This window comes from Sorex araneus, chromosome 2 (genome assembly GCF_027595985.1).
Source record: "Sorex araneus isolate mSorAra2 chromosome 2, mSorAra2.pri, whole genome shotgun sequence".
NCBI classification, from domain to species: domain Eukaryota; kingdom Metazoa; phylum Chordata; class Mammalia; order Eulipotyphla; family Soricidae; genus Sorex; species Sorex araneus.
In genome coordinates this window covers 345,345,647-345,359,814 of record NC_073303.1, presented here as the reverse complement: position 1 = coordinate 345,359,814, position 14,168 = coordinate 345,345,647, and the positions used below count along the sequence as shown (strand labels likewise).

General features: G+C 42.3%; 1 protein-coding gene across 2 annotated transcripts in view; it reads right to left on the bottom strand.

Annotated features, from left to right (window-relative positions):
• MAPRE2 (microtubule associated protein RP/EB family member 2) overlaps window positions 1-14,168 on the bottom strand; it is a 176,441-nt gene that overhangs the window by 58,503 nt on the left and 103,770 nt on the right. For both annotated transcript variants that reach the window (XM_055125543.1, XM_004606069.2), the window contains one exon: window positions 12,536-12,663. In XM_055125543.1, coding sequence (XP_054981518.1) covers window positions 12,536-12,656 — 121 coding nt within the window. In that variant the 5' untranslated portion in view covers window positions 12,657-12,663. The remainder of the gene's footprint in view (window positions 1-12,535; window positions 12,664-14,168) is intronic.

Below are 14,168 nucleotides of genomic sequence, written 5' to 3'. Positions count from 1 at the left end.
GGGGCCAGAGCAACAGTAGAGCAAGTAGGCATTTGCCTTGCTCCCGGCTGACTGGGGTCCAATTCGCAGCATCCCATACGATCCTCCAAGCACTGCCAGGAGTGATTCCTGAGCGCAGAGCCAGGAGTAACTCCTGAGCATCACAGGGTGTGGGCAATCCCCACTTTAAAAAAAAAAAAAGGAAATAAAAAAGAAAAAAAAAAAGACTTTAAGCACAATTACATACAATTTTAAAGTCAATACCATGTTTTCATTAAAATTTTCTCCTTCAGCAGTTATCTTAAGTTCTTTCAAGCACTGTTATGTAAAATATAATCTAGAAGAGAGGACAGAAGAGAAAGATGCTACTATTGGAGAATATGGTAAAAGCAACTACAGGAAATGGTGCTGGCATGAGTTTCACATTAACATGCTTCTTACTGTTTAATGATTTGGTCACAAAAGCTTATGAGTATTAATACTTGAGTAAATACACATGGAGAAATAAATAGCAACCTGCCCGAATAACACAATGGTGACAGGGTGGAGAGAGCCCGGTCTGCAGAGGAATGGTTATTTTAAGAGCTGCCAAGCCATTCCATCACTGTTCCTAGGTATGCAATTCTAACATGCCCAGACAGTTGACAGTGATTCTCAAACTCCTTTTTATAGTTGATGTGGCTGGTAAACTGTAAATTTAGAAAAAACAATTCAGAAAAAAGTAAAAGGTTAGTAAAAACTTATTTCCTTTGATGAATAGCTGAACTTGAAGGTACTCTCAACTTGATCATCTCAATTGTGGAGAAACTAGATAGTCCATTAGTGTCTCCATATCCCTTGCACCGACCACATCGTAGTGCCATAAGCCATCTGTTGAAGAGACAGGCCTTCACATTTGTCTGGGCACTGCGAACTACCTTTGCTTTGTGCAAGCTGAGACAAAGGAAGTTGCATATTTGGGACACAAATGTGTCAGAGACAACAGTGGTCATAAAGAAATGGGACCTAGGGGCTGGAGTGATAGCATAGCGGGTAGGGTGTTTGCCTCGCATGCGGCCAACCTGGATTCAAATCCCAGCATCCCATATGGTCCCCCAAGCACCGCCAGGAGTAATTCCTGAGTGCAGAGCCAGGAGTAACTCCTGTGCATCGCCGGGTGTGACCCAAAAACAAAACAAAACGAAACAAAACAAAACAAAAACAAAAAGAAATGGGACCTAAGTATAAGCAGCGCTATTTTGGATAAATTAGCTGAAGCCCAGGTTCTAGTCCTTCATCTGACATACTATAATTGTACAGTGATTTCAGGAATCAACAAGGCAATGTATTAGAATATCAGAATGATATCCATACACAAAATCTGCATCTTCCTTTTATCCTGAAAAGGGAAACACAGACACAGACACAGACACAGACACACATACAGTTTAAGTGACTGGGGGAGAAAGCTCAAAGAGAGTGTTCCTGAGTCCAACCCAACCACTGGATATTCCTCTCCAGCAGCAGTGCTGGGGGAGACCCTGGTGGTCCCCAGGGCTGCTAGGCCTGAGGAGCATCATTCTGCTGGCCTGAGCAATCAACCTTCAGGCCTACATCATTCGAAGTGGCTCGAGGTCCCTCAGAACCAACGGAGAGGCTCCTATTAAAAAATAAAACCCCACAAACTTCAAGTAACATTTCAATTAAGTTCAACTTCAAGAGTATTTACTGACCACCCACTAAAACTGCACAGCTATTGGGCAAAGATCCAAACAAATCTAAAACAAGAAGCTTTTTTGGAATGAAACAATCTTTCCTTTCTTTCAATACATCAACATGGATGGCCTGAAACAGAACTTTCTCTTCTGCTGCCTTGAGTCCTGGCATTATGTTCCAGAGTTTTATACATGTACACACAGGCATAGAACACTGCCCTTCTCTCTGCTGGGTCACACTTACTGCTTACAGTGTCCTTTTGTCACCTTTTACACTTAAACAGAAGTTTTTTTAATCTTTCAAAGGTAGACCAGATATCACCTGCACGATGAATTTTTCTGTTTCCACGTAAATGAACTGTTATGCTGTAATGACTCTGGAAACCCAAAAGCAATGTCACCGCATTTTAATTATCTTTTTTCTTCTATGTAACTGGTTGGCGAGTACTCTTTAAGACCAGAAATGATGTCTAATTCATTTCTCTAGTGTGCCAGCACAGAATTTATTATTATAAGCTACTGGCTTATAAGGTTACTGGCTCCAGAACTTGTATATGGGATAGATTTAGACACTACAATGTAGCCTGTCTGGTACTGGGGGGAAAATGATAAAGAGGGGATAGAATTAGATGGGAGGTGGATTGCTATTCTTAAATGTTGCATTAGCATGTCCCTTTATATAAGGGTAAAAAAACACTGGGCCAGAGAGGTAGCATGATAAGTAGAATGCATACTTTGCGCGGAAGACCCCAGTTCAATCCCGGGCACTGCATGGTCCTCTGAGCACAGAGCTGGGAGGAGCCGTAATACTTTGGTGGAGAAACCGTTTGAAGGACCAAATTTCTAACAAGATTACTGTAGAACATACTCTGCTCTCCTCAATAATGTGGAAAGAAAGAAATGAGGATGTGATGTCCTCTTGTGCACAAGCTTGTTAAAGCAAGGAAAGTGCCATATTCTTGGAATCCGAATGGTAGGTTCTTCATATACATGCATGCATCTATCTGTCAAGAGGCAGTACTCTGCAGCTGAGCAGCTCTTCCAGTGGGGAAGTTTCTTGAAACACGTCATCTTTCTTGAAGGAAGTGACATCCAAGCAGGAGAGGAAGCAGGGACAACAGGCAAAAGGGAAGACTCTTTCCTCTATTCCCCCATTGGAAAGTCGAACAAGGAAGAATTTTATAAGATCAAATCTTTTGTATTACTTTGTCTTAAGTTCTTGACATAACTTCTCCTGACCACTGGGTCAAATTCTTGACGTTAGTATGAACTACCAGGTAGGTTTCATTTCTTCAGTTAGAATGTACTTTGAGGGTGGGGTATAAACTTCTTATCTAACTTCCCTCTCCCTACAGGAGATGTGCAATAGACTCCTGATAAATGGATATGAAAATAAATCAAAAACATGTGCAACCATTAAACAGTGGAGCCTCTTCTTCATCCACCACACACACAGGCTGTGATCCAAGGAACACTCAGTCTAAGCATCAGCTGTGAACTCTGGGCTCCTTTGAGCTCCTACCCATTATCAAAATCAAAACAAAAGCTCCTACTCTTTCCTATAGGACTGATAAAATAATCAATACAAATAGGAACACACTGAAATATGGTGGACATATACTCAAGGCATTATGATGATATCCCTGAAGTACAAAATTACATCCTATGATGTCTGGTTAAAATAATCAAGAGTTCCAAAAATGAAGAGGAAAGATTTGGGCTCAGATGTGAAATATGAATCTCTAAAATGCATGTTTTAGATTCAAAGGGCAACGAACCAAATAACAAAATGAAGCTCTTGACTTCCTATGAGGAACAAAAGAGTCTGAACACATTCCTAAGATCCTCCAGTTTATCTACGAAAAGTATTTTAGGATTTCTCCAGTCTTTAAATGTTTCTCCAGTTAAACATAGGAGCTACTTAAGTAATGACAAATTCATTTGTAAAAGGAAATGACTATTTTCCCCCAATTCCATTCCCTTTTCCGTTAAAGTCTTTAAATGACTTAAACTGAAAAGGAGAAAAGAGAAAAAATAGTGATATGAATACAGAATTATGTGTTTTAAGAAACATGTAACGTGACATCTTTAGAAAAATCAAAATGTTGGAATTGCCTCTTTCTGTTCTTGTTAAGATACTTGTCTTTGAAAATTCTGGTGAACAATTTCAAAGTAAACATATCATCACGTACTTAAATGCAGCATCTTATGAAACAGAGACAAAGTCAAAGATGGAGCTAGCAAGGTTCCTGTAGCCTGAACTATGGATTATGAATCTTCACCCTTTCTTGCACTCAAGTTCTGTTTCCTGTATGGAACAGGCCCTTCACCAGGATTCCTTGGACCTGAGAGCTGAGGCCCCGGCAATGAATGAGACTGCCGAGTAGATGCTGGAGCTGGAAGCGTCCTTCCTTGTTTAGCTCCTCCCCTCTCCTCAGTGTCATCTTCACCCCTGGACACGCCCACCTTCTGCGGCGGACCTGCTGATGCTCAGCATCTCTCCTATCCAGGCTCATATTCAGAGTCTTGCAGCACAACCATCCTGAACCCAAGCAGAAATGATGTGACAGAGTCTGTGAACTAGTGATTACGCTTGCTAAGAACTCCCAGAGACTGCACCTAACGACAGGAATTTTTCCAGATAAAGGGAAATAACGAAAGCCTAAGATTTACCTACTTCTGCTCTGGTATTTTTTTTTTTTTTGCTTCTATTATTAAACTTTCTGTGACCTGAGAATGCTCAGTTTCTCATAATGTTATAAATTTGTTCCTGTCCTGCGATTACACGTTCCTTGATTTTTTATTAAAGAATATATGCAGCCAACCTTCAATAAGATAATTACATTCTATGTGATAGATTTTCCCTAATCTGTTTTATTTTCCCTAGTTACGGTGGTCATCTCTGCCTAGGAGGGGCTCCAGTTGAGATACTGAGAAAAAAGGGACATATACGTAGCTCTGTTCTTGTGAAAAGGATGAACGAAGTCATATGACACCTTTCTAATTAGAGATCTGAGTAGTCATTACTCCTATCTGCATTGATGGTGTTTAAACTATTTGCGGCCTTTCTCCAAAAGAAACAAGCAATTTAATGGCTTCCTGAGATTACCCAAAAAGCACCGACAGCTGATCACAATGAAAATAAAACTGATTTCCACACACTACCAAGATGAGATCACTAAGAACAACTCTCTTCTCCTTAGAGATACCAACATAACTCAGGGATTTAAGGACAGTAACTAAGAGCATACATAATGCTAGGCAGAATCACTCCATCCTACCCGATGCCAGAGGGAGGAATTTGGAATTATTTCCCAAATTACCACCATTCTTCCTCAGCCAAGTCACCCTCCCAGGGAGCGGGAAGGAAAGGTCTTTTCCCCCACCCCAAACCCCTTCCTTCTCTAGTATGCTCAACTCCCACAAAGCTGCCCTTCAGGTGCCTTCTGGCATGTTCTGAAGGACAGTGCCCTGTTGCACTCAGCTCTCAGAGAACATCTTTGTGGCCTCCCGGGCCTAGCCCAAGAGGGGGTTCAAAATGTGTGTTAACTGAAACACCGATTATCCAAACTTGGACACAGCAATGAGATTAAGATGTAGATCACTTCTATGTGTTAAATGGCATTTAACGTTACAAAAATGCAGCAAACAAAAATACTATGTTATTTTCAATGACAAAATTCAAGATAGATGTAAATAAATTTAGAAGAAAAATACCATATTCCACACTCTTTTTTTTGTTTTGGGGCGACACTCAGCAGTGCTAAGGGTTTACTCCTGGCTCGGCACTTAGGGATGATTTCTGGAGGACTCAGGGAACCAAAGCGGGTATCGGGGACTGAACCCTGGTCAGCCTTGTGCAAGGCAAATGCCCCACCACCTATACTATTACCCCAGCCCCTACTATATTCCACATTCCATTAACATAAACTTCCTCTCAACTGACACGTTAGGTAAGCCCCTGGAATATGTTAACCGCAACAGCAAGGGAAACCGAGGCTAGGACACTTCTCCCTATCTTCCAACTAGTCCTTTATTTCCACTCCTTTGTCCTGCAATTAGCAGACATCAAGCAAACCAATTTAAAATTAGCTTGTCAAATTAAATGAGTAAAACAGCTGGTCACCTTCCCTAATCACCTCTGCACATAATTGTCTGCCAACAAATAGAAATAATGTTCCATTATATTACATCTCTAACAACAGAACCACCATCCAAGATGACTAAAATTTCTTACTGCAAACAACAAGCGATGATTTTATAAAGCTAAGTAAACTTTTGAGCTTACAGACACTGATGAAATATCCTTACTTGGTTTCAGTTCAAGAGAGCCAACAGGGACCTACTAAATTTAGACTCTGTGCTGATTGCATCACTAACCTGTCCTCCGGACACGGTCTCTGTGGACAGCAGAAAGCAGGCACAGGGACACCGTGCCAGGCTGGGATCAACCTATTTAACAGGCACAGACTGTAGCGGAAAATGGTCCCTAAGGAAGTTCTCCTGGGCTGAGCCCCGCACCCAGACTCTAGCAAGGCGGAGAGCCACACCTTTCTGAATCCCGAAGCCATTCTACCAGGCCGAGACCCAGGGTTATCAACAAGACTACCACAGGACTAGCTAGATCCAACACCTCTCCTGAAAGTAGGAAATAGCAGAAACTTGATCCAAGATAAAGCTTGAAATAATCTGGAAAACCAATTGAAACGGAATCAAATCCTGATCATTTTAATGTTCTTCCCTGTTTTCACCACCTTGACGTTTGTAAACATCCACACCACCCAGTGTTGTTTCAGAACTGGGGGCAAGGGGGGGTGGGAGAGTGTACAGAAGTTAGGGCACATGCCCAAGCTTGATACCCAGAATCACATGGTTCCATGGGCACTATGGGGTGTAGCCCTGGGGACCCCTGAGCATTTCAAGGAGCTCTGGAGGCCTCTTCCTGGCCCTCTCACTGCCAGGGCAGTCTGGTGGTCCCTAGACTGACAAAGCTCGAGCGCCATCAAAATCCTCTGACCCTACTCCTAAAAAGTCAGCTGAGTTGCTAGGAGTGATCTCTAGGTTTGCCAGCACCACTTGCGGAGCCCTCACCCCCATCCCTGGTCCCAACCAAAATAGGTGATCTGGTTTACATTTTATTAAGATGCTGACAGTGTCCTGGAAAAGAACTGAGCCATCAACCAGCCCGAGGACTGCCCAGAAAGGGCTGCCCCGCCTAGACAGTACACATCTTGGCATCTGGAAGAAGTCTGCTGTCTGCTTGCCCTGTGGACGAAGTGGGAGGAGGAAGAGAAGGTTGCAGAGAGGAATGGACGGTCCGTTCCAGAGCAGTGATGTCTGGGGAAGCGTCTCGTTGGGAGCTTGCTGGCTCTGCACTATCTTTCCTGCTTCCAGCCCGGCGGGACAGGGGACCGGGACACAGGAAAATGGATGTCATAAAAAAGTGTCAAAGGCGGTCTGGTATGTCATGGCAGGTGATGGAGTAGAGGGTAAAGGAAAAGATGCATTTCTTCCATCCCCACAAAATTCCCTTCTCCTTTCCTGTCCACCCTCCATCTCCTCGTAAGCAGTCTGCTCTCCTTCCTTCCCTCAGTAATACGGTGTTTCAAGTCACCGAAACTGTCTTTAAACCATTTTTTTTTGTGCCATGCTGCCATTTTTTTTCCTCCAAAATACCTTATAAAAAAACCTAGTAACCTGGGTTGAACTAGTGCTAAACTGAAAACAATATCTCCTTGTCACACATTCACACACAAACCCTATAAATTTTATGAAGCAACCGAACTACAGTAACAGCATTTCTACGTTGAACCTACATGGTCTTTCAATGGCCCCACTGTGTGTAGGAAATCTACAAATAATATTCAGTTTCAAAACAGATCACTGCGAGGAGTACGGTGTCCTATTATAGGAGGTATTTATGACCATTTCTGTAGCCCAAAGTAGGAGGGAAGGAGCTCCCAAGAAATCCTCAGGTCTCGGGGTCACTCCTGGCACTGCTCCCTGACTGGGACAGATCACCGCTCAGGCCCAGGGACGTGGTGCTGCTCGAGTCAGCAGTGCTGAGGGCTACAGGGACCACACCTGCTGCAGTTCTGGGGACCAGGTGGTTCCAGAGAGTTAACACAGGGTGTCCACATGCAAGTTATGCATTCCAGCTCTGGGTTCCATCCCCTTTTGTTAAATTTGCAACTTAAAGATTGCAGCTTTTCCAAAAATAGAGAGTATGGGGGAAATTGTTTGCCATAGAGACAGTGGGAAGGCGGGATGGGGCGGGGGATACTGGGGACACTGGTGGTGGAAAACGTGCACTGGTGGAGGGACGGGTGTTCAATCATTGTATGACTGAAACTCAAACATGAAAGCTTTGTAACTATCTCATGGTGATTCAATTAAAAAAAAAAAGATCGAACCTTTTTATAATGAATGCGTGACCAAAATGTATGGATCATACAACTCAGATTTAATGTTAAGTAATATTCTTATACGATTACATCCTTGGGGCAAAATAATAGGCAATAAGGGTGAGTTATTATTTTTTTATTATTCTCTAACTTATTGTGATTTATGTTCAATAGTCATACCTTCTCATATCATCTTTCCTTTAATGAGCTTTGAAAAATGCTCACATAGAAACAAAGTAAATTTTACAGAAAGGTTCTGAAACAGAAGGAAGAGAAACGTGGTCTGAGAAAAGCTGATATGAGTTTTAAGTTTTAATTTATAACTTATTTATTTTATAAATTTATTTTATAACTTATTTAATTTATAACTTATTTTAATTTATAACTTAAGTTTTAATTTATAACTTATTACTTAAGTTTTAAGTAATAAGTTTTAATACTTATTGGAAGAGGAGCCTTAAGCTGGATATAAAAAAAAACCAACAAGAACAAAAAACAGGACAAAATGCAAATATGAAAAAAGGTAAAGGGAGAATGCTAGGAGCAGAACATCCATCTTCAGAGGAAAGAAACAGTCACTGAATAAGAAAATAATCAGTTTAAACCCATGATGGTATTCTTGGTGATTTTCCATAGCATACCATTAAAATAAAATCACACACAGTAAATGAAAAGTTTAATATCTTAGTTGAGAAATATGTCTATTTGTAAGTGTCATACAGATAATTCATTTAGGACAGCAAAATTTGGTTTGTCTGTATCCCCACATCACTGTCCTCTCTGCCTTAAATGTCTTCCAGAACAATAAACGGTATAAATAAATTCATAAATAAGTAAAAGGTTAGCATCCTCTTCTAAATGCCATCGCTGCAAACAAGAAAAAAGTCATAGGCTAAATGATGAATAAGGACACTGTGCCCAATAGATTTTGGATTATTTAACCTTATTTTTAGTGGTTTGAGGTTTCTCTAAAATGTATTGTAAGCTCTTGGCTGAAGCATCTAAGTACAGGGGATGCTTGTTAAAATGCAGGTTTGGATTTGATGCCCAGAAACTACTTAAGAAGGACAAGTACCATAAGGATATGCATTTTTAAAATTTTTTATTTTTAATTTTTTTTCTGCTTTTTGGGTCACACCTGGCTATGCACTTTGGAATTACCCCTGGCAGTGCTCAGGGGACCATATGGGATGCTGGGAATAAAACCTGAGTCGGCCCCATGCAAGGCAAACACCCTACCCACTGTGGTATTGCTGCAGCCCCAGAATATGCATTTTTTTAAAAATTGTTTTTTAGAGAGGACACCCCCAGAGGCCTGGCCTGATAGTGTGGGTCTGGCAGTTCAGAACTGAGACTTGGTAATGCGGTACTGCTGGGTGAAGGCACCCAAGGCAGAGCTGCGTCTACTTGGCGCAAGCTGGGTTATCCAGCAGTGGGTGAAGGACTCGGTGCTGGACTGAACTCAAGGCTGGTGTGTGCTACACACATGTACCAACACTCAGATCACTCCTAACCTTGAATATGTACTTGAAGCTGATCTCTAGTATAACTGCATGTGTAGCTAGTCTATAATTTCAGAAGAAATACTCCCTAAAATAAAAACTCTCTCCATTTTGGAAACTGAATTTTGCTTTATGATACTGGGGATGGAACCCAGGCAAGTGCTCTACCAATGAATTATACTCCCTAGCCTGATTAAGATTTTTGTTTCTAAAACAACAAAAACAAAACAAAAAACCCAAAGCTGTAAGTCACGCTTCAGAAAAGAGAGGGATATTATGCTACCTACTTATCCTAAGACAGAAACCTTGTAACCTTAAGCAGTCACTGAATTATCCTAATGAGATTTATTCAGTAGTGACCAGAAATCATTCTTCAAGTTTCAAGTCACAACCGTATCCTGGTTATAAATGGTTGCAAAGGGCATACCAAGGTTTTAATTACACAAGAAACCTTCAGTGGTGATGCTCATAATTTGTTGGGATTTATCTCCCGAGAAATCTGGAAGATAGGCAAAAAAGGCTACGTCTATATATCATTAAAGACATTACTATATCTAAACAAATTCCAATTTGCTCTCAACTCATTTGATCTCAGAAACTCTGCAAATGCAGTGCACAGGAAGCGCCTCCTCATTCCCTGAACATTTAACAGCGATAACTGAGAATTTTCTATTTACCTTACCTCCTTTCTTCCTGTGTCTCTTTTCCTCGATAACCCACCCCATTTCCCGCACAGACATATCTCCTCGGGTAAGATTTATATGAACTATACTGTAAAGTAGTATGCGTGACTACTAAAGGGATTGCTAGTAACAGAAACTGTTTTTCCTTTTGGGTGGGAACAAACTAAAAATATCAGAGCTTAGAATGTACAAGAAGGACATGCAGTTCGAGTAGAGATGTCAAGATACGTAATATCAAAAGGCGTTGATTCTGACTGTAATGGCTGGAATCATCTGAGTAAATCAACAAGATACATCTGGCACATCACCACAGTCGAAGTCCATCTCTCCCTGGCTTCTGCGGAAAGGCAGTGGGTTAGCACTCACTGCTGACCTCACAAATCACAGGACGTATGTCTAAGGCTTGAGCACAGGGAAGGTGTTTCTGACTATAATTTAGGTTCTTTCTTAAATCTACATTTACTATTATTTTTGTTGAGTGAGACAATGTTTTGTTTTTTGGCTTTTGGGGGCAGGGATGTCACACCTGGTGATGCTCAGGGGTTACTCCTGGCTCTGCACTCAGGAATTACTCCTGGCGGTGCTCAGGGGACCATAATGGATGCTGGGGATAAAACCTGGGTAAGCATGGCAAATGCCCTACCCACTATGCTATGGCTGTGTCCCCAATGCTTTGTTTTTATTTTGAAATTTATTTTAATTAAAAAAAATTATTATAGTTTGGGTTAGATGGTTCCATCAATGCCTAAGTATGTGGTACTGATGGCTAAAGTGACTGCATGCCACCATCATCCAGGTGCCCACAACTCTCTACCACTGTACCAATGTGGCCTCTAGCCCGGTCATTATGCCCTCTTACTCTGCTACACAGGGTAGGAGGCACAGTAAACAAAGGTCAAGGGTTTGTCTTCATTCAATATTGTCTTTTCCCTTACTTGAGACAGTGCTTTAGTTTCTGGCCAACTCACTATGTTTACAAGAAAAAGGATTGTGGAATAGTGATCAACAGTATGGAGAGTCTATTCACTAGTTATTCTGATCAAAGCCAGGCCTGGAAAGGGAGGAATGAATTCACTGGTGAGTATATCTGAGAGTGACTCAAGTGCCTTCTAAATTTTAAGTGTACTGCATGAAAAAGTTTGACACAAGCCATACTGGGCAGGGCAACAGAATGCTCCATGGCACCACTGCAGCCACGCTTGAGGACTCCTTTGTCGCTATTAGGGCTCAAGGAATTTCTTACCAGTACGTAGAAGTCACTCATAACACTCCCAGGAGATCACACACACACACACACACACACACACACACACACACACACACACTTTACAAAGAAAAGAGAATGTCATCTAGCATTTCTCTAACATAAGAATGACATGCTCTATTAGAGGCATGTCTGGAACATCCCTACCCCCAAATTATCATTGAAGCTGAATCTTTTTGTTTCTTAAACAAGTTTAACTCAATATGCACCTCCTACATAATTTTGTGTTTTAGCCAGGCACGGTGTCACCTTAGGCATCTAACCAAAATAAGTAAATAAAATGCAGTTTCTTTACTCATGGCCTCTTGGTGCCCAAGGGAGATCGGGAGTTAGACTTTCTAACAGCCTCGAAAGCTGGAAGGGTGGGTCCCATGTTTGGGAGCTGGTGGAGCCTGGGAGGTTGGGGACCCTTCACTGGGGGTATGACAAGTGTGTGAATGGGATTCTAAGCTTACAAAAAAGGAGAAAGAGCATCTTGGGGTACAGTGAGCATGAAAGACACAAGTGTGGGGAGAACACAAGAGGAGGAGTCTTCAGGGTCCCAGGTGTGGTTTATGGGCCTGAAGAGTAGGGCAGAAATGAGGACCATGAGATGCTGGAGTATATGACTTGTTAGTCATGTGTAAGGGTTTGGATTTTAGGGGACTGGAGAGACAGGAAAGAGATGTGGCAACCACCTCGCATGAAACTGACCCTGGTTTGATCCCTAGAACCCCATATGGTCCCCTAGCTCCACAGGAGTGATCTCTGAACACAAGGCCAGGAGGAAACCCTGGGTTTTGCCTCAAAACCAAGAAAGAATAAGAAGTTTGAACTTTCCCTGCACAAAGGAGACCTCTCTTATTGTACACTGAGACAGTGCGATACCACTGCAGGCTTCTTCAATTATGGATCAATACTGATCCATATCTTTCCCTTTCCCAAATACCATACGCAGTCCATAAAATCACACCTTACAAAACAGAAAACAAACATCTCGGCAAATGTTTTAAGAGGGTCTCTCTCTTACCTGAACAAAGCTGTTCCACTTTCGTGTAGTTTAAAGACACTATGTCATTGACCCATGCAATGATGTCATGTCTGCTCATAGTCTCCTGGGTTATCGAGGTAGAGTACACATTGACCGCCATTCCCCAGCTAGAAAAAAACAACCGCAAACAAGGTTAGTCACCGACAAGGCAAAAAATGGACTCAGAAACAAACTCTGACAATTCAAAGTTAGGATCCTTGGCAGACGTGTAGAGGGCATTTAATGAAAGTTCTGCACTGGCCCTTTCAGATTTTCTTCCCTCCAGGCTGCGGATCTTCCACTGCAACTAAACTGCAGGTACGGCCCACAGAGAACCATTTGACATCTTCAGCTGGACCCAAAAGTTCTTCTGGTTCTCACTGTTCCGATTTTATCACACAGAATCTCGCCCTAAGTCTGTGTTGGTACCAGAAAACTATTGTGTCTGTTCCAAGGGGCTCCAGCAACCTTCCAGCTCTCCACACCACTTTCTGATGAGTCCTTGCAAACAGCAGCCCTTTCAGTCTGCTCATCTGTGAGAGGGAGCTACACAGCATGTAGCTGCTCAGGCTAAGCAAAGATGATTCTCACCTCCTCTCTCTGCCTTATCACTCTTCAATCAGCCAGCAAATGCTGCAGGCTCCTTTACCTTGAAACACTTTTCAGGGCTGGAGGGACAGCACAGCGGGTAGGGCGTTTGCCTTGCACGTGGCCAACCCAGGTTCGATTCCCAGCATCCCATGTGGTCCCCTGAGCACCTCCGGGAGTACTTCCTGAGTGCAGACATCCCAGTTCTTACCATCTGAGCTCAATACTGCAACCACAATGACTGCTGGTAGTTCGAAGCCTTCCATGGCTGCTTGGTTGTCTTAGGACAAAATCCAAGTGCTCACTTAGCTTCACAACCCTCTTATGTTCTGCTCCTGACATCACCCCCCACGCCCCTCCTCACTTCACTCCATGGTGACCAGGCTCCTGGCTGTGTCTTGACCTCTCGAGCTCACTTTAAGGCCTCTGCACTTCTGATGTTGTGGCTAGGAACATTTCTCAGGCAGTTGAGAGGCTCACTCCCTCTCCACTCAATGCCACCTCACCAGGAGGTCTTCTCCTTTTCTTCTCATTCATTTTTTTTCCTTCCTAGACATACGCTCTAAGGGAGCAGGGAGTTTGCATGTCTTTTCTGTATATTCTTCGGTATATAACATAGTCATTCCAGACTAGGCTTTCAATAAAGATGCTGAACGCAGAAAAGTGTTATACAGATTTTGCATATAAAGTAGGCAAGGCAGTAACATTTTTCATCAACTTAGGAGGAAATCCACTTTGGAAACACATTACACATTTGTTCCATTGGAGGGGGGGGGTGGGAAACGAACAAAAACAAAACCCTCACAGGATATTCTTTATCCCTGAAAGCTTTGTACAAAGATTGAGAGAAAAAAATATTATTAAAAAGTATCTGGAAAACAAGTACCGCTTAACTGCCTAAGTCTTCTCTTCAGCTCTGAAAATGGAAAACGTGGTTTATTTTCTTTAACTCCTTCTTAACCATTCCATGACATTTATTACTCCCCCAATTTCAAACTGGAGTAGCTTATGTTGGCCACAAGTAACAGAAAAGATTTTCTGCTCG